At 45.9% G+C, this 23151-nt stretch overlaps 2 protein-coding genes across 2 annotated transcripts in view; one reads left to right on the top strand and one right to left on the bottom strand.

Annotated features, from left to right (window-relative positions):
* The window catches only part of LOC311120509 (3',5'-cyclic-AMP phosphodiesterase 4B-like), a gene marked incomplete at both ends in the record, with an annotated part of 36573 nt that extends 29011 nt beyond the window's left edge, over positions 1 to 7562 (top strand). The window contains 3 exons of the mRNA XM_084195094.1: positions 1311 to 1487; positions 1685 to 1849; positions 7527 to 7562. Of these exons, the coding sequence (XP_084051220.1) occupies positions 1311 to 1487; positions 1685 to 1849; positions 7527 to 7562 (378 nt within the window). The remainder of the gene's footprint in view (positions 1 to 1310; positions 1488 to 1684; positions 1850 to 7526) is intronic.
* Positions 7014 to 23116, bottom strand: LOC311120541 (ADP-ribosylation factor-binding protein GGA1-like). The gene is made up of 17 exons (XM_084195124.1): positions 22902 to 23116; positions 21368 to 21452; positions 20800 to 20875; positions 17410 to 17508; positions 16013 to 16136; positions 15224 to 15324; positions 15014 to 15094; positions 14738 to 14875; positions 13973 to 14054; positions 11099 to 11227; positions 10341 to 10532; positions 10096 to 10157; positions 9774 to 9931; positions 9517 to 9674; positions 8970 to 9139; positions 8449 to 8559; positions 7014 to 7732 (listed from the first exon to the last, which is right to left on the bottom strand). Exons 1-17 carry the CDS (start codon positions 22945 to 22947, stop codon positions 7616 to 7618), a joined length of 1929 nt encoding a protein of 642 aa, XP_084051250.1. The 5' UTR covers positions 22948 to 23116; the 3' UTR covers positions 7014 to 7615.
* Positions 23117 to 23151: the final 35 nt, after the last annotated feature.

Genomic DNA, 23151 nt, shown 5'->3' with positions numbered 1-23151 from the left:
ATGTGTAAGAGATGATGTGCAAATAGAGATACTGGGGTGCAAATGAGCAAAATAAATAACAATATGGGGATGAGGTAGTTGGGTGGGCTAATTTCAGAGGGGCTGTGTACAGGTGCAGTGATCGGTAAGGTGCTCTGACAACTGACGCCTAAAGTTAGTGAGGGAGATAAAAGTCTCCAGCTTCAGAGATTTTTGCAGTTCGTTCCAGTCATTGGCAGCAGAGAACTGGAAGGAATGGCTGCCAAAGGAGGTGTTGGCTTTGGGGATGACCAGTGAGATATACCTGCTGGAACGCATACTACGGGCGGGTGTTGCTATGGTGACCAGTGAGCTAAGATAAGACGGAAGATAGGTTCCTTCTAATGTAAATCTGCCAGCACCCAAGGGGCCGGAACTTTCTAGCTCTCCCTGTAGATTTTGCGGTGACGTAGTGTCCCCATGAGTGACAGAACACTGAGCCAATCACGGCGTAACTAGAGAACATTACCAACCCCTACGCTCCGTATTTTCCGCTGGCTGCCCCACCACCACAGAAAGCACTGAGCTAGGCTGAAACACCTGCATTTTGGAGCTGCCTTACTCAAGAAAGCAAAAAAAGAGACCAAGTTTGTATGCGGCTTTATTAACTCAATTAATCTTATTTATTTTTTTACATTGTTTGCAAACTGATATGCGTTTTAATGCCAAAATAACATGCAAAACAGGAAAAAATAAATGAAACGGGTGGGGCTCAAAACAGGTTGGGCTCCTCCCACCTGCCCTGAATGACGGGTCACCACTGCTTTCAAACACGCTTTCTCTTTTTCTCTCTCTCTCCTTCTTCCTCTCTAAAAGCACTGACTAGGGTGATTGGTAGCCTAGCAGTTAGAGCGTTGGGCCAGTAACTGAAAGGTCACTAGTTCGAATCCTCTAGCAGACAAGGTTAAAAATCTGTTGATGTGCCTCTCACCCTCTCTCTCTCCCTTCCTCCCTCTCTCCCTCCCTCCCTCCCTCTCTCTCCCTCCCTCCCTCTCTCTCTCTCCCTCCCTCCCTCTCTCTCCCTCCTCCCTCTCTCTCTCTCTCTCTCTCTCCCTCCCTCCCTCTCTCTCTCTCCCTCCCTCTCTCCCTTCCTTCCTCTCTCTCCCCTCTCTCTCCCTCTCTCCCTTCCTTCCTCTCTCTCCCCTCTCTCTCCCTCTCTCCCTCCCTCCCTCTCTCCCCTCTCTCTACCTCCCTCTCCCGCCCTCTCTCTCCACCTCTCTCTCTCTTTCTCTCTCTCTCTCTCTCTCTCTCTCTCCCTCTCTCTCTCTCTCTCTCCCTCCCTCCGACTCCAGGTGGGTTTCATAGACTACATAGTACACCCTCTGTGGGAGACGTGGGGTGATCTGGTCCACCCTGATGCCCAGGACCTGCTGGACACGCTGGAGGAGAACAGAGACTGGTACCAGTCCACCATGCCCCAGAGCCCCTCTCCTCCCTACGACAAACACCTGCTCACAGACCGCTTCAAGGTAACACATGCACACACACACACACACACACACATACGCATACACACCTGCAGAGGAAAAATACACATTTCCGTACAAAGAATGATCATTCCATTATCTATTAATGAACTATTACTGTAGAAAACCAGTTGGTGGCGCTCTTTTTAAATGATTATCTAACTAACTATCAATCTATTGTCTTCTCTTTATTCTCCCAGTTTGAGCTGGCACTGGAAGATCTGGAGCCCAACCACAACCACATGCAACAACCCAACGGGTTGAACCAAACGGTCAGACAGGAGAATGGAAACCAGGACCATGCAGAGGAGAACCATGTTGAAGAGGAGGAGGAGAACCATGTTGAAAAGGAGGAGGAGAACCATGTTAAAGAGGAGGAACAGGAGGAGAACCATGGTGAAGAGGAGGAGGAGGAGAACCATGTTGAAGAGGAGGAGCAGGAGGAGAACCATGGTGAAGAGGAGGAGGAGGAGAACCATGTTGAAGAGGAGGAGGAGGAGAACCATGTTGAAGAGGAGGAGAAGGAGGAGAACCATGTTGAAGAGGAGGAGAAGGAGGAGAACCATGTTGAAGAGGTGGAGGAGGAGAACCATGTTGAGGAGGAGGAGGAGAACCATGTTGAAGAGGTGGAGGAGAACCATGTTGAAGAGGCGGAGGAGGAGGAGAACCATGTTGAAGAGGAGGAGGAGAACCATGTGGAAGAGGAGGAGGAGGAGAACCATGTGGAAGAGGAGGAGGAGGAGGAGAACCATGTGGAAGAGGAGGAGGAGGAGGAGGAGAACCATGTGGAAGAGGAGGAGGAGGAGGAGGAGAACCATGTGGAAGAGGAGGAGGAGGAGGAGAACCATGTGGAAGAGGAGGAGGAGGAGGAGAACCATGTTGAAGAGGAGGATGAGAACCATGTTGAAGAGGAGGAGGAGGACAATGTTGAAGAGGAGAAGGAGGAGAACCATGTTGAAGAGGAGGAGGAGGAGAACCATGTTGAAGAGGAGGAGGAGGAGGAGAACCATGTTGAAGAGGAGGAGGAGGAGAACCATGTTGAAGAGGAGGAGGAGGAGAACCATGTTGAAGAGGAGGATAGAGGAGAGGAGGAAGCAGAGGAGGATAGAGGAGAGGAGGATGTTGAAGAAAATGGAGATGTGGAGAACCCCAATGGAGAACGGGACTGTGTTGGGGAGGAGCAGGAGAAGGAAGAAGAGAGGGAGGAGGAAGGAGGAGGAGAGGAGGAGGAAGTAGCTGAAGAAGATGAGGAAGGAGGTGGAGAAGATGAGGAAGGAGGTGGAGAAGATGAGGAAGGAGGTGGAGAAGATGAGGAAGGAGGTGGAGAAGAGGAGAAAGGAGAGGAGGTGGAAGAGGGGAAGGAGGAGAATGAAAGAGAGGAAGAGGAGGAAGGAGGTGAAGAAGAGGAGAGTTAGTTGGAAAGAGGAGATCAAAAAGACGATAAAAGTAAAAAGAGAAATCAGACCCAGTGGAGGAGAGATGGAGGAAGAGGAGGAGAGATGGAGGAAGAGGAGGAGAGATGGAGGAGAGATGGAGGGAGAGTTGGAGGAAGAGGAGGAGAGATGGAGGAAGAGGAGGAGAGATGGAGGAAGAGGAGGAAGGACTGATAAATAAGAGGGAAAAGAGGGAGCGAAAATAGACCCAGTGGAGGTCTGGATGAACAGAGATGGAGGAAGAGGAGCAATATAGACCCAGTGGAGGTCTGGATGAACAGAGATGGAGGAAGAGGAGGACTATAGACCCAGTGGAGGTCTGGATGAACAGAGATGGAGGAAGAGGAGGACTATAGACCCAGTGGAGGTCTGGATGAACAGAGATGGAGGAAGAGGAGCAATATAGACCCAGTGGAGGTCTGGATGAACAGAGATGGAGGAAGAGGAGCAATATAGACCCAGTGGAGGTCTGGATGAACAGAGATGGAGGACGAGGAGCAATATAGACCCAGTGGAGGTCTGGATGAACAGAGATGGAGGAAGAGGAGCAATATAGACCCAGTGGAGGTCTGGATGAACAGAGATGGAGGACGAGGAGCAATATAGACCCAGTGGAGGTCTGGATGAACAGAGATGGAGGAAGAGGAGCAATATAGACCCAGTGGAGGTCTGGATGAACAGAGATGGAGGACGAGGAGCAATATAGACCCAGTGGAGGTCTGGATGAACAGAGATGGAGGAAGAGAAGGACTATAAAGGGCTCATAACGACAGCACCTCCACTTCCACCTCCAGTTCTCTGTGTTTACAGGGTAAGCTAAGAGCACTACCCCCTGGGCCATTAAGACCTGGACCCCTTGGCAGAGGCTGTAGCTGCTACAGAACAGGGTGGTTACAGAACAGGGTGGTTACAGAACAGGGTGGTTACTGAACAGCAGTACTGTACTACAGAACAGGGCACCAGGCTGAACAGCAGTACTGTACTACAGAACAGGGCACCAGGCTGAACTGTGGGACAACCAGAGGAAGTGTTGCAGGTGTGAGGTAGTAAACACTAGCCCACCGTGGAACAAAGTGATGTCACACCTGAGGTCACCTGCCTGACATCATATTACCTATTTACTGCACAAAGGGCTCTGGTCAAAAGTAGTGCACCATATAGGGAATAGGGTGCCACTTGGAATGCAGTCATTCAGTCTTCATGACCTATAGCCTATTGTACCACTGCCACCAGGGGAACCTATCTTTTAACAGCTCTTTTGTAGCACTACAGATTATTAAGACTGTAACACACAGAGAGACAGTCACATGCAAAAAAAACAAAAATAAACGATGCTCCTTCTGACCCCGCTGGCCTATTAAACACGGAGAGGGGTGAAGCGTTTCCCCCCACTAATGGTTACGGTCAGGATCGGGGGAGGGGAATCTGATCCTAGATCTGTACCCAGTGGAAACCGGAGCAACAACACACTGGAACACTTTCAATACTTTATTTGGGATCCACAGTCGAGCGTCAAGAAAGAAAATAACCTAATTCAAAGGTCACATTGGTTCCTGCCGTCATTGAGATGTAAAGAGAATGCAACGTTGTATCTGTCCCGTAATGACGTCTGTGAGCGCACAGGCACCACCATGGTGGCCATCTCCATTTTTAAGAAGTCAATTTTCTTCCTTTACTACTTCTATGAGTTGGTAAACAAATTGAAAGGGTGCATACTGCCACCTGGAGTGTGTTTGAACAGATATAAAAGCCAAGGTTGGCAATTTACTGTCACCTGCAGTTATGGAATGTTTGCTCACAAGTATAATTCATTGGCTGATTCCTCCTGCTGACCTGGATGGAATGATGTGATCCTTCCTGAACCCACAGGAAGTCCCACCCAGTGGACTACTTCAAAATGGTGGACGTCCTCAACGTTACTGCCCATGGTAAAACAGGCTTTCGGGCACTGAAATAGATAAGATAGTCCTCTATCTATCTCTATGGGACTTATAGGCCGTGTCCCCCAAATGGCCCCTGGTCAATAGAAGTGCACTACATAGGGAATGGGGTGCCATTTGGGAGTCTGACATGGACATACAGGTGTTGGTGAATGTGTACTTCATATCTAGGAGACATTTGGAACCCAATACTCTTCTGGAGCTGCGTTCAACTGGACTTGTTTTCTTCCATTTCTGTCGGAATAGAAAAAAGAAATGCAAAAAGAGATAAACTTTCTGTACCCTGAGGTCACAGCCCGTCCTTTACCCTGAGGTCACAGCCCGTCCTTTACCCTGAGGTCACAGCCCGTCCTTTACCCTGAGGTCACAGCCCGTCCTTTACCCTGAGGTCACAGCCCGTCCTTTACCCTGAGGTCACAGCCCGTCCTTTACCCTGAGGTCACAGCCCGTCCTTTACCCTGAGGTCACAGCCCGTCCTTTACCCTGAGGTCACAGCCCGTCCTTTACCCTGAGGTCACAGCCCGTCCTTTACCCTGAGGTCACAGCCCGTCCTTTACCCTGAGGTCACAGCCCGTCCTTTACCCTGAGGTCACAGCCCGTCCTTTACCTTGAGGTCACAGCCCGTCCTTTACCCTGAGGTCACAGCCCGTCCTTTACCCTGAGGTCACAGCCCGTCCTTTACCCTGAGGTCACAGCCCGTCCTTTACCCTGAGGTCACAGCCCGTCCTTTACCCTGGGCTCAAGTTGGAAGTTGCCCCTAGACACTGATCAAAGATTAGTTTAACGTTGGCCGCTTTCCTCTAAAGCAATGCACTGTGGGGCCAGGGTTGGGGTTTGGTGGGGGAGATAGTGATTGTATCCCAAGTGGCATCCGATTTCCTACACATGGTCAAAAGTAGTGCGCTACATAGTATAGGGAATAGGGTGCCATTTGGGACGCTACCAGGGTCTTCCACCACCTCTGGTGTTGTTTTGTAAATCTGTGTTTGGCACTTTATCAGACGGACTACCCTGCTGCATATCTGTATAATATATTTAACAATAAATATGATTGATCCATGAAATTACTGATGCGGTCAATCAATCTTCTAAGAATGTATGCACTCACTACTATAAATCTCTCTGGATAAGAGCGTCTGCTAAATGACTTAAAATGTAAAATGTGTAGCCAGAATAACTGATTGTGATCTTCCTGGGGGTGTGTACCAATATTAAGTGGACACTCATACACTACTTCCCACCAATCTAAAAGCATTGTGTTGGTGGAGGCGTGTCATTTCCTTTCAAATCAGTGAAGGGAAATGAAGGAGTGCACACACTAGGAGGAAGGAGAGACCATTGGCACATACAGCTGACCTCCGCTGGAGGTCGTCAGGGGTGAATTGATTGGTTGGATGAAAGCTCCGTTGGGCAGAGCTTAGTGACAGGCCAGTGTGCAGGGTTTACAGGGAGAGTCAAATAAGAAAAGGCCTTACGGGTGGTAGGATGGAGGGCATTACACACGGGTTGTGACCCACAAGGTTGCCAGTTTGAATCCCAGTTGTGACTTTTGTTTTCCAACCTTCTTAACTAAATCACCTTTCTAATCTACTGTCCTTCTAAATGAATCATTGACCTGGTTCCTTCCCCCCTGCTAGTGCAGTAGACTAGGAACTGGGATCGGGACCAGAAGGTTACAGGTTCTAATCTTGTGGACTAGGAACTGGGATAGGGACCAGAAGGTTACAGGTTCTAATCTTGCGGACTAGGAACTGGGATAGGGACCAGACGGTTACAGGTTCTAATCTTGTGGACTAGGAACTGGGATAGGGACCAGAAGGTTACAGGTTTTGATCTTGTGGACTAGGAACTGGGATAGGTACCAGGTTACAGGTTCTAATCTTGTGGACTAGGAACTGGGATAGGTACCAGGTTACAGGTTCTAATCTTGTGGACTAGGAACTGGGATAGGGACCAGAAGGTTACAGGTTCTAATCTTGTGGACTAGCAACTGGGATAGGGACCAGGTTACAGGTTCTAATCTTGTGGACTAGGAACTGGGATAGGGACCAGAAGGTTACAGGTTTTAATCTTGTGGACTAGGAACTGGGATAGGGACCAGAAGGTTACAGGTTCTAATCTACCCTTTCTCAAATAATGACCACAGAAGACTTACAGATAAAAACAGCATTCTTTGTTTTATTGATCACTGATCAGATTTCACAGTATCGTATCTGAGCCATCAATCGATCAGTCAATCAGACGATGAACAAAAACACAACAAGCAGCTCACACAGGAGTCAGGGGAACAGGTCAGTAGCAGAGGCACCTGGTTCACCTGGTCTAGTTTGTTAGAAAAATGTAGAGAAACGTAACCCAGGTGGGTCATTTGGCATGGAGTTGGCAAAGCCGGGTCAATCAGACAAACACAGGAACACACCCACACCTAACACTAGACTGGTCTCAGAGCCTACTTCAAATCCTAAATAAACAACCTCAGAGGATGATGTCATATCAGAAGTAAATACACACGCAGCTCAGATATCACAGATTACATGACCAACTACATGACATCATGGTGGTCAAGGCAGCGATCGCAGAGGGTTCTACATTCTGTTCCAGAACCTTTCTCTATCAGGTACCAGAATATTTCTGTGTCAGGTTCTAGAATGTCTCTTTCTCTGTGTCAGGTTCTAGAATGGCTCTTTCTCTCTGTCAGGTTCTAGAATGTCTCTCTCTCTCTGTCAGGTCCTAGAATTCCATGCAGGGTTCTCTCAGATCAGAGACCCATCCATGAGACCCAGTTAGGGAAGTCCTCCACCTCTCCCATCTCACTGAGGCTCTGCTCTCCATCACCGTGGACCAGGGTCAGCTTGTAGCGCAGACGCACCTTACGCTGGGAGAGAGATAACACACAAACCATCACAATTATATCAAAACACACCTTACGCTGGGAGAGAGATAACACACAAACCATCACAATTATATCAAAACACACCTTACGCTGGGAGAGAGATAACACACAAACCATCACAATTATATCAAAACACACCTTACGCTGGGAGAGAGAACACACAAACCATCACAATTATATCAAACACACCTTACGCTGGGAGAGAGAACACACAAACCATCACAATTATATCAAACACACCTTACGCTGGGAGAGAGATAACACACAAACCATCACAATTATATCAAAACACACCTTATGCTGGGAGAGAGATAACACACATACCATCACGATTCTATCAAACACACCTTACGCTGGGAGAGAGATAACACACATACCATCACGATTCTATCAAACACACCTTACGCTGGGAGAAAGATAACACACAAACCGTCACGATTCTATCAAAGGCACATTGTCAACAAGCACACTGCACTTTACTTTCAAAGTTAATATACCCTTGAGATGGCATCTGCAGCTTTTACCCTGAATGCGATCTCCATGAATGTCTGGGAGAATGCCTTTAAAAGCCACATTGTTGACAGTGAAGTTCACTTGTTGATGATGCGCCTATGAATGAATCCCGGCCAAGTCGCAGGTCTGATGATAACAAAACGATCTCTGTGTATCCAGGGTGTCAGGTGGAGGTGCAGACTCACCCTGTGTGGGTTGGAGAGGAGCAGTATCTGCGAGAGGGCAGCAGGGGGCAGCGTAGGGTTGTAGGGGGGGAGCTCCTTCCCCGAAGGCGGCTGGAGCTTCACTGTCATGGTCTGGAGGAAATACAGGGAAATCAACCAGCTAGCCAGACAGACCCCAGTCATTCAGTCAGCTAGCCAGTCATTCAGTCAGCCAGACAGTCATTCAGTCAGCCAGACAGTCATTCAGTCAGCCAGACAGTCATTCAGTCAGCTAGCCAGTCATTCAGTCAGCCAGCCAGACAGTCATTTAGTAAGATCAATCAATCAATGAATCAATCAGTCCATCAATCAGTCCATCAATCAGTCCATCAAATAGTCCATCAAATAGTCCATCAATCAGTCATTCAGTCAACCAGTCATTGATGGAAATGAAGGATTCATGAGACAAGGAGAGAAATTGTTTCAAATTAAAGCCTTCAAGCATTTGAAGGAGTTTAATGTAGGAGTTTAATCTTGTCCATGTTTGGGCATTTGTCTGTTACCTTGGGAACGGCAGCCTGAAACAGGATGCCTTTAACAGGAAGTGCTGAGGTGTTCACCGTGGAGACGACAACCACGGCAACGTTAGGGTATCCCGGGGGCGGGTCTTTAGCGAAATGGAGGGAAACATGGACGCCATTCTGGTCGTACACTGTGATTGGCTCCAATCGACCTATCAAGAGACATTCAGGAAATGAAAACCTCAGGCGTGCCAACATAGAACGGATGACTTGAAAATAGAGAAGACCAGAAGTATCCATTAACATGAATGACTACAGACAACTGCAGTGACAACACCGTAACTCCTAGTCTGCGTCCCAAATGGCACCCTTTATAGTGCCCCCATAGGGCTCTGGTCAAAAGAAGTGCACTATAAAGAAATTAGGATGCAATTTGGTGACGCCAGACCTATTCTGTGTATTACTGTGTTTAAAATATCTTTAGAAAAACTAGGGCTGTTCCCCAAATGGCATCCTTTTCCCTGTTGGCCCTGGTTAAAAGCAGTGCACTCTATAGGGAATAGGGTGCCATTTTGGGATGCAGACTTACTTGGTTTAATGGACTCCAGAGGGACGTGGATCTCTGATAAGGATTCTGGGAGATTCAAACTCTCTGATTTCACTGGAGATCCTGACTCTGTCATTGGCTGACTCTGTGAGTTTGACAGTGATCCTGACATCACAATTGGCCGATTCTGAAGGACCGCCCTGACAGGAAGAAGAAAATATTGAATCATCAAGGTATCTCTGTCTCTCTCTTTCTCCATCCATCCATCCCATCCATCCATCCATCCATCCATCCCTCACCAGTCAGTCCCATTTGACGAGCCACTGCCACAACCCCGGGCCGCCAGTGAGAGGTCTCTCCCTCCACACACCCCCGTGGTTAGGGAATGGTCTCTCCCTCCACACACCCCCGTGGTTAGGGAATGGTCTCTCCCTGTGTTCTCCTCTCCTCCTCTCATCTGAAATAAAGGGGATAGAGAATAGGTATTTATGTTGAAGAGGAACAAATCAGTGTAAATATGATTGATCTGGCGTTGTTGTGACCCGTTGGGTCCTGGTCAAACATAGTGCACTACGTAGGGAATAGGGTGTCATTTGGGACGCAAGGAAAGGTAACTGGTACCTGGACTAGTTCATCGTAGTATGTGCTGCTCTGCCTTTGAGACGACGCTGGTTTATCCAGCCCTGAATAAAGAACACATTTATCCATGTTAACGTTATAAACAGAACCACATCATCAACACATCTACACAAACACCAAGGGAAGGGAATACTGTTTAAAACGATAACAAATCCGGATCATGAAGACATCACACCGGAAACATCCACATGAAAGGGACGTTCTTAAGAAAGAGAACCTGTACAAACCTGTGACGTCCAGATCCACTAGAGACAGGAGAGCACTGTTGAGCCGCTGACGGGAGAGAGGAGAGGAGGAGGGAGAAGAGGTCTCATAGGACAGGAAGGAGGAAGCCATGTCTTTAGAAGGTGTCTGTGGAGAGTCCAGGGCTGACAGGTCTATTAGATGGTAACTCTTTATCTCTCTGGGGCTGCTGGGACCTGGGGATGGAGACAATAGGAAAATACTACCACTGACATTCACTCTGAAACAACACATCCTCTCTGAAGTCAAACTACAAGCTACTCTGTCCTAGGGATATAGACAACACTCCACTGACATGACAACACAGAGACATTCAGACTGAAACACCACTAGAACACACAGAAGGTACTCTGTCCTAGGGATATAGACAACACTCCACTGACATGACAACACAGAGACATTCAGACTGAAACACCACTAGAACACACAGAAGGTACTCTGTCCTAGGGATATAGACAACACTCCACTGACATGACAACACAGAGACATTCAGACTGAAACACCACTAGAACACAGAACAAACACAAGGTTCTCTGCCAAATTAAAAACATTGTAGGGGGAGGAACAAACACAAGACAACACACTGATAGTAGACCTTCACAGACAGAACAAACACAAGACAACACACTGATAGTAGACCTTCACAGACAGAACAAACACAAGACAACACACACTGACATTATACCTTCACAGACAGAACAACAATGTAAGAGTGGTGTAGAGAGGAGCTAGGCAGATGTACCGTTGTTTATGGAGCTCTCCCCTCTTCCTCCTCCTCCTCTCATCCGGTTGCTCTCTCTCCTCCCCCCCATCATCTCTTTATACATGTTGACCACCAGGGTCAGCTCATCATTGGCCTGCAGGATCTGAGCTGGAATGGAAGGAACACAACATGAAGGACTAGAATGAACAGAACATGAAGGACTAGAATGAACAGAACATGAAGGACAAGAATGAACAGAACATGAAGGACAAGAATGAACAGAACATGAAGGACTAGAATGAACAGAACATGAAGGACTAGAATGAACAGAACATGAAGGACTAGAATGAACAGAACATGAAGGACTAGACTGAACAGAACATGAAGGACAATAAATAGGATGGCAGGTAGCCTAGCAGTCCTAGCTAGCAGTTAGAGCGTTGGGTCAGTAACTGAAAGGTCGCTGGTTCAAATACCCGAGTTGAAAAGGTGAACGATCTGTCAATGTGCCCTTGAGCAAGGCACTTAACCCCAATTTACTCCAGGGGTGCAGTACCACTATGGCTGACCCTGTAAAACAACACATTACACTGCACCTATCATACTACTATGGCTGACCCTATAAAACAACACATTTCACTGCACCTATCATACTACTATGGCTGACCCTATAAAACAACACATTTCACTGCACCTATCATACTACTATGGCTGACCCTGTAAAACAACACATTTCACTGCACCTATCATACCACTATGGCTGACCCTGTAAAACAACACGTTACACTGCACCTATCATACTACTATGGCTGACCCTGTAAAACAACACATTTCACTGCACCTATCGTCCTACTATGGCTGACCCTGTAAAACAACACATTTCACTGCACCTATCATACTACTATGGCTGACCCTGTAAAACAACACATTTCACTGCACCTATCATACTACTATGGCTGACCCTGTAAAACAACACATTTCACTGCACCTATCATACTACTATGGCTGACCCTGTAAAACAACACATTACACTGCACCTATCATACTACTATGGCTGACCCTGTAAAACAACACATTTCACTGCACCTATCATACTACTATGGCTGACCCTGTAAAACAACACATTTCACTGCACCTATCATACTACTATGGCTGACCCTGTAAAACAACACATTTCACTGCACCTATCATACTACTATGGCTGACCCTGTAAAACAACACATTTCACTGCACCTATCATACTACTATGGCTGACCCTGTAAAACAACACATTTCACTGCACCTATCATACCACTATGACTGACCCTGTAAAACAACACATTTCACTGCACCTATCATACTACTATGGCTGACCCTGTAAAACAACACATTACACTGCACCTATCATACTACTATGGCTGACCCTGTAAAACAACACATTTCACTGCACCTATCATACTACTATGGCTGACCCTGTAAAACAACACATTTCACTGCACCTATCATACTACTATGGCTGACCCTGTAAAACAACACATTACACTGCACCTATCATACTACTATGGCTGACCCTGTAAAACAACACATTACACTGCACCTATCATACTACTATGGCTGACCCTGTAAAACAACACATTTCACTGCACCTATCATACTACTATGACTGACCCTGTAAAACAACACATTTCACTGCACCTATCATACTACTATGACTGACCCTGTAAAACAACACATTTCACTGCACCTATCCGGTGTATGTGACAATACAACATTACATTTTTATTATGAAAGAGATCTCAGATAGAATGGAGGGAACAGATTAGACACATAAATAGTTAATTATGGATCTGGGAAACTGCTTCTAACATAAATGACAAGAACTAAATAGTACATTTAGAGGTACTTGATATGACGTGAAGAGGACTAGAACAGATTAAATCTCCAGCTGGTACAGTCAGAAGAGGACTGGCCACCCCCCAGAGCCTGGTTCCTCTCTACCCGGTACAGTCAGAAGAGGACTGGACACCCCTCAGAGCCTGGTTCCTCTCTACCCAGTACAGCCAGAAGAGGACTGGCCACCCCCCAGAGCCTGGTTCCTCTCTACCCGGTACAGCCAGAAGAGGACTGGCCACCCCCCAGAGCCTGGTTCCTCTCTACCCGGTACAGTCAGAAGAGGACTGGACACCCCTCAGAGCCTGGTTCCTCTCTACCCAGTACAGCCAGAAGAGGACTGGACACCCCTCAGAGCCTGGTTCCTCTACCCGGTACAGTCAGAAGAGGACTGGACACCCCCCAGAGCCTGGTTCCTCTCTACCCGGTACAGTCATTAGAGGACTGGCCACCCCCAGAGCCTGGTTCCTCTACCCGGTACAGTCAGAAGAGGACTGGACACCCCCCAGAGCCTGGTTCCTCTCTACCCGGTACAGTCATTAGAGGACTGGCCACCCCCAGAGCCTGGTTCCTCTCTACCCGGTACAGCCAGAAGAGGACTGGCCACCCCCCAGAGCCTGGTTCCTCTCTAGGTTTCTTCCTGGGTTCCTGCCTTTCTAGGGAGTGTTTCCTTGCAACTGTGCTTCTGCCTCGGCATTGCTTGCTGTTTGGGGTTTTAGGCTGGGTATCTGTAAAGCACTTTGTGACAACTGCTGATGTAGAAGGGGCTTTATAAAATAGATTTGATCAATTGATTGATGAAATATAAGACAGAAAGCTCAAGCATTCAGAATAGTAATGGTTATAATTGATTCAGCATACTTTCAGAGAGTTTTACTGAGGAATTATATTTGCCAATATGACACGTTTAGTTGTGTGAATAGATCCCAGATGATCTGGATACAAAAATACTAAATTATCAAGGTAGATCTGGATCCATACAGACTAAATGATCAATGTACATCTGGATACATAATGACTGAAAGATCAATGTAGATAAATTACCTAAAGCTTCGTCATCGTCGACGGTGTCACTGGCCAATCGGAACAGGTTGGGTCTGAGCCTATCACAGCGCTCGTAGACGGCCTACAGGAAGGACAGGATACACAGTCATGTGTCAGTACAGTGTGTGTACAGTACACACACACACACACAGAGAGAGAAACAGCCCAGTCCCATACCTTCAGCTGGTCAGTGAGGTGAGTGGAGGGCCCAGTGTGTGTACAGTACAGAGAGAGAAACAGCCCAGCCCCATACCTTCAGCTGGTCAGTGAGGTGAGTGGAGGGCCCAGTGTGTGTACAGAGAGAGAAACAGCCCAGTCCCATACCTTCAGCTGGTCAGTGAGGTGAGTGGAGGGCCCAGTGTGTGTACAGAGAGAGAAACAGCCCAGTCCCATACCTCCAGCTGGTCAGTGAGGTGAGTGGAGGGCCCAGTGTGTGTACAGTACAGAGAGAGAAACAGCCCAGTCCCATACCTTCAGCTGGTCAGTGAGGTGAGTGGAGGGCCCAGTGTGTGTACAGTACAGAGAGAGAAACAGCCCAGTCCCATACCTTCAGCTGGTCAGTGAGGTGAGTGGAGGGCCCAGTGTGTGTACAGAGAGAGAAACAGCCCAGTCCCATACCTTCAGCTGGTCAGTGAGGTGAGTGGAGGGCCCAGTGTGTGTACAGAGAGAGAAACAGCCCAGCCCCATACCTTCAGCTGGTCAGTGAGGTGAGTGGAGGGCCCAGTGTGTGTACAGTACAGAGAGAGAAACAGCCCAGTCCCATACCTTCAGCTGGTCAGTGAGGTGAGTGGAGGGCCCAGTGTGACGGTGTTGTTGTAGTAACTCTCTCAGCTGTCTGGTTCTGCTAGCGACCTCCTCCAGGGTAGAGACACGTCTAGATACACGCTCTGCTTTCTGCTGCTCCTACAGACAGACAGTAATGCAGCAGTCAACCAACATGCACACACACACACACACACACACTCTCTCACACACACACACGCGCACACTCTCTCACACACGCACACACTCTCTCACACACACATACACACGTGGTCTCACTTCTTTGATGGTGTTCTTGATCAGTCTGTTGGCTGTCTGCAGATCTTCAGGACTACTGCTCTTCAGGAGTCTGGCTAACAACTGTAAACACACACACACACACACACACACACACACAGACACACACAGACACACACACACATTAACAGAGAGAAGATGAGATCAACTAAAAAAGGCTTTCTTCAGCCACACACAGACACACACGCACACCTTGGCCTTGTCCTCCTGGTTGAACACTGAGTCCTCAGCTCTCTGTGAGGGAGGAGGCATCACAATGGTGTCTGGGAGTTGAGGGTCCTTCTTCACAAGGCCTGAGGAACAGACACAGAGAGACACTGAGTGGCTGCTTCCCAAACACCACCCTACTCCCTTTACAGCGCACTACCTTTGACCAGGGCCCATGGGTCGTAAACGGTTCTGTATCGTAATGGACCTTGTTTTTTAAGCATGTGCTAGGCCTCCTGGTTCTAAGTTGTAACAGTTATAATGTGATAGGGTTCTAAGGTATAACGGTTCTGAGCAGTTACAGACCTTGTTTCCTGAGTGATAGGCCTACCGGTTCTAAGGTGCTAGGGTTCTAAGGTATAATGGTTCTGAGCAGTAACAGACCTTGTTTCCTGAGTGATAGGCCTCCTGGTTCTAAGGTGCTATGGTTCTAAGGTATAACGGTTCTGAGCAGTAACAGACCTTGTTTCCTGAGTGATAGGCCTCCTGGTTCTAAGGTGCTAGGGTTCTAAGGTATAACGGTTCTGAGCAGTAACAGCCCTTGTTTCCTGAGTGATAGGCCTCCTGGTTCTAAGGTATAACGGTTCTGAGCAGTAACAGACCTTGTTTCCTGAGTGATAGGCCTCCTGGTTCTAAGGTGCTAGGGTTCTAAGGTATAACGGTTCTGAGCAGTAACAGACCTTGTTTCCTGAGTGACAGGCCTCCTGGTTCTAAGGTGCTATGGTTCTATGGTATAACGGTTCTGAGTAGCGGTTCTAAGGTGTTGTAACGGACCTTGTTTCTTAAGCATGCGGTAGGCCTCCTGAATCTTGGGTTCTTCTTTGAGCCACAGAGTCCAGCTGTACAGAACCTCCGTCACCCTCAGCTTCACCTCTGCACCACTCCACTGACCCAGGAACTGCAGATCAATCAATACAATCAATCACATGTATTTCCTAAAGCCCTTTCTACTTCAGCAGCAGTCACAAAGTGCTATACAGTAACCCAGCCTAAACCCCAAAGAGCAAGCAATGCAGAAGCACAATGCAGATGGATGGATGGATGGATGAGTGAGTGAATGAATCAACTGTTATCTCAGACAGAGACAACCCCCATTAAAAGGCCTTTGATCATTCATCAGTCTCTATCACACTCTAAATGATGATTAATGTTCTTACATAGAATAACTGACTGGATTACACTGGGAGAGACTGATAACACAACTCTCCTTTAATAGAATAACTGACTGGATTACACTGGGAGAGACTGATAACACAACTCCCCTTAAATAGAATAACTGACTGGATTACACTGGGAGAGACTGATAACACAACTCCCCTTTAATAGAATAACTGACTGGATTACACTGGAGAGACTGATAACACAACTCCCCTTTAATAGAATAACTGACTGGATTACACTGGGAGAGACTGATAACACAACTCCCCTTTAATAGAATAACTGACTGGATTACACTGGAGAGACTGATAACACAACTCCCCTTTAATAGAATAACTGACTGGATTACACTGGAGAGACTGATAACACAACTCCCCTTTAATACAATAACTGACTGGATTACACTGGAGAGACTGATAACACAACTCCCCTTTCATACAATAACTGACTGGATTACACTGGAGAGACTGATAACACAACTCCCCTTTAATAGAATAACTGACTGGATTACACTGGAAAGACTGATAACACAACTCCCCTTTAATAGAATAACTGACTGGATTACACTGGAGAGACTGATAACACAACTCCCCTTTAATAGAATAACTGACTGGATTACACTGGAGAGACTGATAACACAACTCCCCTTTCATACAATAACTGACTGGATTACACTGGGAGAGACTGATAACACAACTCCCCTTTAATACAATAACTGACTGGATTACACTGGGAGAGACTGATAACACAACTCCCCTTTAATAGAATAACTGACTGGATTACACTGGAGAGACTGATAACACAACTCCCCTTTAATACAATAACTCCTTCCTGTTACTGTTGCACAGAAACCTAACAGAGTCTTAAGTCCCAAATGGCACCCTATTTCCTTTCTAGTGCACTACTTTTGACCAGGGAATATAGGGTGCCATTTGGGACATATGGGCCCTGGTAGTGCATTATATAGGGAATAGGCTTCCATTTGGGATGCACTCAGAAAACATTCCTCATACCTTTGGAGACAGAACTTTGATGAGTTCATTGAGGAAGCGGAACTTTGCCGCCTCACTGTGGAACCTCTTACCACAGTTGTTCATGCAGGCTTCTAGAACCTGTGGAAGACGGTGATGTCAGAAATCTATAGGAAGTGTATCTACACTGTCTGGGAGCCCAAATGGAACATATTTTCCTCCCAGTGAATGGAACTGAATGAAACTACTGGAACAGTCGGCTCTAAAACGTGTACTTCCTGGTCTCTTACATAAGCTAACAAATAGAATTGTTTTATGATGGTCATACCAAGGATCATTTAGCTAATTGATTTGGAATTTTAAGAACCCTTAAGGTATCAAAAAATATATATATATACAGTGAGGGAAAAAAGTATTTGATCCCCTGCTGATTTTGTACGTGTGCCCACTGACAAAGAAATGATCAGTCAATAATTTTAATGGTAGGTTTATTTGAACAGCGAGAGACAGAATAACAACAAAAAAATCCAGAAAAGCGCATGTTGAAAATGTAATACATTGATTTGCATTTTAATGAGGGAAATAAGTATTTGACCCCTCTGCAAAACATGATTTAGTACTTGGTGGCAAAACCCTTGTTGGCAATCACAGAAGTCAGACGTTTCTTGTAGTTGGCCACCAGGTTTGCACACATCTCAGGAGGGATTTTGTTCCACTCCTCTTTGCAGATCTTCTCAAAGTCATTAAGGTTTCGAGGCTGACGTTTGGCTACTCGAACCTTCAGCTCCCTCCACAGATTTTCTATGGGATTAAGGTCTGGAGACTGGCTAGGCCACTCCAGGACCTTAATGTGCTTCATCTTGAGCCACTCCTTTGTTGCCTTGGCCGTGTGTTTTGGGTCATTGTCATGCTGGAATACCCATCCACGACCCATTTTCAATGCCCTTGCTGAGGAAAGGAGGTTCTCACCCAAGATTTGACGGTACATGGCCCGTCCATCGTCCCTTTGATGCAGTGAAGTTGTCCTGTCCCCTTAGCAGAAAAACATCCCCAAAGCATAATGTTTCCACCTCCATGTTTGATGGTGGGGATGTCGTTCTTGGGGTCATAGGCAGCATTCCTCCTCCTCCAAACACGGCGAGTTGAGTTGATGCCAAAGAGCTCGATTTTGGTCTCATCTGACCACAACACTTTCACCCAGTTCTCCTCTGAATCATTCAGATGTTCATTGGCAAACTTCAGACGGCCCTGTATATGTGCTTTCTTGAGCAGGGGGACCTTGCAGGCGCTGCAGGATTTCAGTCCTTCACGGCGTAGTGTGTTACCAATTGTTTTCTTGGTGAATATGGTCCCAGCTGCCTTGAGATCATTGACAAGATCCTCCCGTGTAGTTCTGGGCTGATTTCTCACCATTCTCATGATCATTGTAACTCCACGAGGTGAGATCTTGCATGGAGCCCCAGGCCGAGGGAGATTGACAGTTATTTTGTGTTACTACCATTTGTGAATAATCGCACCAACTGTTGTCACCTTCTCACCAAGCTGCTTGGCGATGGTCTTTTAGCCCATTCCAGCCTTGTGTAGGTCTACAATCTTGTCCCTGACATCCTTGGAGAGCTCTTTGGTCTTGGCCATGGTGGAGAGTTTGGAATCTGATTGATTGCTACTGTGGACAGGTGTCTTTTATACAGGTAACAAACTGAGATTAGGGGCACTTCCTGTGCTCCTAATCTCAGCTCGTTACCTGTATAAAAGACACCTGGGAGCCAGAAATCTTTCTGATTAAGAGGGGGTTAAATACTTATTTCCCTCATTAAAATGCAAATCAATTTATAACATTTTTGACATGCTTTTTTCTGGATGTTTTTGTTGTTATTCTGTCTTTCACTGTTCAAATAAACCTACCATTAAAATTATAGACTGATCATTTCTTTGTCAGTGGGCAAACGTACAAAATCAGCAGGGGATCAAATACTTTTTTCCCCTCACTGTATATATATATATATATATATATATATATATATATATATATATAAACTTTGAATATGTCCTTACTGCTATTAACCCATTCAAACGCATTGAATAACAGATTCACTACATGGAACAGATAGTTAAAAAATAAAATCTAAAGGAAGTTTGTTCTGAAGTGTCTGTACTATATCTGAGAGATTTAAAAAAGACAAGAAACAATTATATATATATTTTTTTATATGTATTTATCCCCTTATTTTAGGCACTAAACTATCTCCATATATACTTCCATTCGTTTTTTAAAAACTGGTACCAGGGACCTTAAAACAAGTCTTGTGAGTCTTGTGGGCGTCCTAGAGCAAAATGGAGAACGCCATCGTGAGCGTCTCATCTTTCAATAGAGTGGTCATAATACATTGTAGGCCAAACCGTTCGGACGCTACATAGGTTTTTGTGAGAAGCAGCCCATTCCGCAGATGCGGAAAGGCGATATCGGCGGATGCGGTGGATTGAGAAGCAGCCCATGCAAAAAAGCTGATATCTCTAGCTTAAAACAGACGGATATTGATGGGATATTGTAGGCTAAGGGTTTTAACCTGTCTCCTCCCCTTTCGTCTACTCTGACTGAAGTGGATTTAACAAGTGACATCAATAAGGGATCATGTCTGGATTTTCACCTGGATTCACCTGGTCAGTTCTATGTCATGGAAAGAGGAGGTGTTCCTAATGTTTTGTCCACTCACTGTATAGGGAATAGAGTGGCATTTGGGGCGCATCATTGACAGACAGCCCCGTGGGTAGACTGAAGTGTGACCGTACTGCTGCCGCGCTACATGTGACTAAGTTAAAGTCGCAGTCAGTCATTCTCCACGCTCCATTAAAATGAGTTTGAACCCTCTTCTTCAAGCCTCCCGTTGTTACCAGCCAGGTGGGCTGTTAACCCTCATAAACCATATCTCTCTCTCTCTCTCTCTCTCTCTCTCTCTCTCTCTCTCTCTCTCTCTCTCTCTCTCTCTCTCTCTCTCTCTCTCTCTCTCTCTCTCTCTCTCTCTCTCTCCCTCTCTCTCTCTCTCTCTCTCTCTCTCTCTCTCTCTCTCTCTCTCTCTCTCTCTCTCTCTCTCTCTCTCTCTCTCTCTCTCTCTCTCTCTCTCTCTCTCTCTCTCTCTCTCTCTCTCTCTCTCTCTCTCTCTCTCTCTCTCTCTCTCTCTCTCTCTCTCTCTCTCTCTCTCAACTAGCAACGCGTGAAACACTGGGCACTGCTGCTTCACGTGACAGAACACACACAAGAGCCAAGAGAAGCCCACCAATGCATTTCCTTCATCTCTTTCAACTTCTTACTGCGAGGGCCTGTAGAGCCTCGGTTACTGCCACTACGCTCTTAACCACTAGGCTACCTGCCGCCCCACAGTATCATAGAGTTATTACTGTGGTATAATAAATGATGGTGTGTTGTTGTCTTACGGTGAGGGCCTGTAGAGACTCTCTCTGCTGAGGAGACTGGATCTTGTGGGCCAGGAGACGAGTGGCAACCTGAGGACTGGGAATAGGAGAGTGGCTTTAAAATTCTATCATTAAACTACCAGTGTTTTAAAATCTAATACTACATTATAAAACAACCAAAAAAGGTATCTGGTAAAAACAATCAGAGGGCATTTAGAATCACTTTGACCTACTGCTATAAATGGTTATTTATTTCTCTTGGGAGATAACATTACAGAAAAGGGAGAAGTGGTTTTCAGTGATGTCCCACACAACACACAAGTTGTTCCTCAGAATGATAGTGTAATCTAGATTACAAACTAATATGAACACAACTTTGTTGTATTGGAAGGAAACATTTCTTATCCCTGTAAAAAAAGAAAAAAAAAAAATATTTGAAATGTGAAATATCTTGTCTAGCCTCTGCTGTGTCCAAGGGGCGTCCCAAACGGTACCCTATTCCCTATATAGTGCACTACTTTGGACCAGAGACCTATGGGCCCTAGTGCACTATATAAGGAAGGGACACACAGCCATAGTGTCTCCTCACCCATCAGCCTCCTGGTTGACCTGCTCATAGAAGCCCTGGATACAGTCCCACCTGTCTTCTGGGTTAGACGGGTCTGTGGCCTTGTCTGAGATAGATAGATAGATCAGAGATAATCAATAGATACATTATCAAATCGATCAATCAGCCTAGCTTTGCGTTAGATGGATCTGTGACCTTGCCTGGGATAGAAATATAAACAAATATATATATAAAAAATAAAAATTTACACTTTCAACAGGCTTCCATATGAGAAACGTTTGCACTTCTGATCTAAGGAAGGTCCCTGCGAGTGTGTATTCTACAACGAGGACGTTGTCACTTTGAAGTGGCGTCACAGTGTCTATTGAACTAGAAGCGAAAGCACACCGAGAAGCCGCAGACTGTGTGCCTTGGTGTCTTGTGGTAGGTGTAGGCAGTGGTGTAAAGAACTTAGGTAAAAATACTTTAAAGTACTACTACTTAAGTAGTTTTTTGGGGTATCTGGTTACTTTACTATTTATATGTTTGACAAATTTTACTTCACTACATACCTAAAAAGGAAATTATGTACTTTTTTACTCCATACATTTTCCCTGACACCCAAAAGTACTCGTTACATTTTTAATGCTTAGCAGGACAGGAAAATAAGTCTAATTTACACACTTATCAAGAAAACATCCCTGGTCATCCCTACTGCCTCTGATCTGGCGGACTCACTAAACACATGCTTCGTCTGTAAATGATGTCTGTGTGTTGGATCGTGCCCCTGGCTCTGGTTCGCTTAATATAAGGAATTTTAAATTATTTATACTTTTACTTCTGATACTTAAGTATATTTTAGCAATTACATTTACTTTTGATACTTAAGTATATTTAAAACCAAATAATTTTACTCATGTAGGATTTGACTGGGTGACTTTCACTTTTACTTAAGTCATTTTCTATTAAGGTATCTTTACTTTTACTCAAGTATGATATTTTGGGTACTTTTTCCACAACTGGGTGTCCGTTAGTCAAGGGAAGGAGAATTTTTTTTTTTTTTAGCTGCATGAGCGCATGACTGACTGACAAGATGTAGCCTTTCTCATACTTCCTGTTCTTTCAGAACTATTGTGTTGCGTTTAAAAGAGCATATTGATAATACATTACAAAACTTCCCTCCACAATCAAACTTAGTAACTTTTTATTCTGTAATTCCCTTTGCGGAATTGGCTACAAATAAACCCTGGGATTTAAAAGGCCACTTCAATGCAACGCGACACCAAGGCAAGCCGAGAGAGACAGTTTCAACTAGTTACAGTAGCTGAAAATACTGCTCGACATTTTTGCAAGAACTCATGCAAATGCGTGATATAAAGCCTGTTTAATAAACTGGCGTTACCACAGCAAGGTTCGACTTTCAGTGACGCACAACTTCAAGACGCACAATTTCCAAATGTGAACCACAAGACAAGTTATTGTCAACCGACAAAATATCACTGCACTACTACAAGGAAATACATTTAACTAACTCGCAGAAGAAAAAAAAAACTAATTCCCGTGTCATTGAACTTACTCAGCCACGATTGTAGGCTCTCTCCGCCACTCTCTCTGCTCGCCATGGCGGTTGCGGTCGCCGTGCCCCGGTACTCGGTGTCTTCTCAAACTTCACACCGTCCTCTCAGCGGGCGGAAAGCGCCGTCAAGTCGTCTCGAGACCAGCCCACAGCCGCGACATGTGACTCGAGTTGTGCTTAGTCAGACGTTTCGACGTTCCAAATGGCACCCTACTAGTGATGGGTCATGCGCACAAGCATCGGCTCTGAG

Source organism: Coregonus lavaretus (assembly GCF_964263955.1).
Source record: "Coregonus lavaretus genome assembly, contig: HAP1_SCAFFOLD_47, whole genome shotgun sequence".
Lineage (NCBI taxonomy): Eukaryota > Metazoa > Chordata > Actinopteri > Salmoniformes > Salmonidae > Coregonus > Coregonus lavaretus.
This window is presented reverse-complemented; position numbering and strand designations above follow the sequence as displayed.

Excerpts from the sequence above, each read along its gene's own strand:
- LOC311120541 (XM_084195124.1), bottom strand. The coding sequence starts at position 22,947 with ATGGCGAGCAGAGAGAGTGGCGGAGAGAGCCTACAATCGTGGCTGA. Across the intron at positions 10,533-11,098 it reads GGAGAGCTCCATAAACAACG|GTCCCAGCAGCCCCAGAGAG; the intron begins GTACATCTGCCT and ends CTCCATCCCCAG. Across the intron at positions 8,560-8,969 it reads TTCAGGCTGCCGTTCCCAAG|ACCATGACAGTGAAGCTCCA; the intron begins GTAACAGACAAA and ends TATTTCCTCCAG.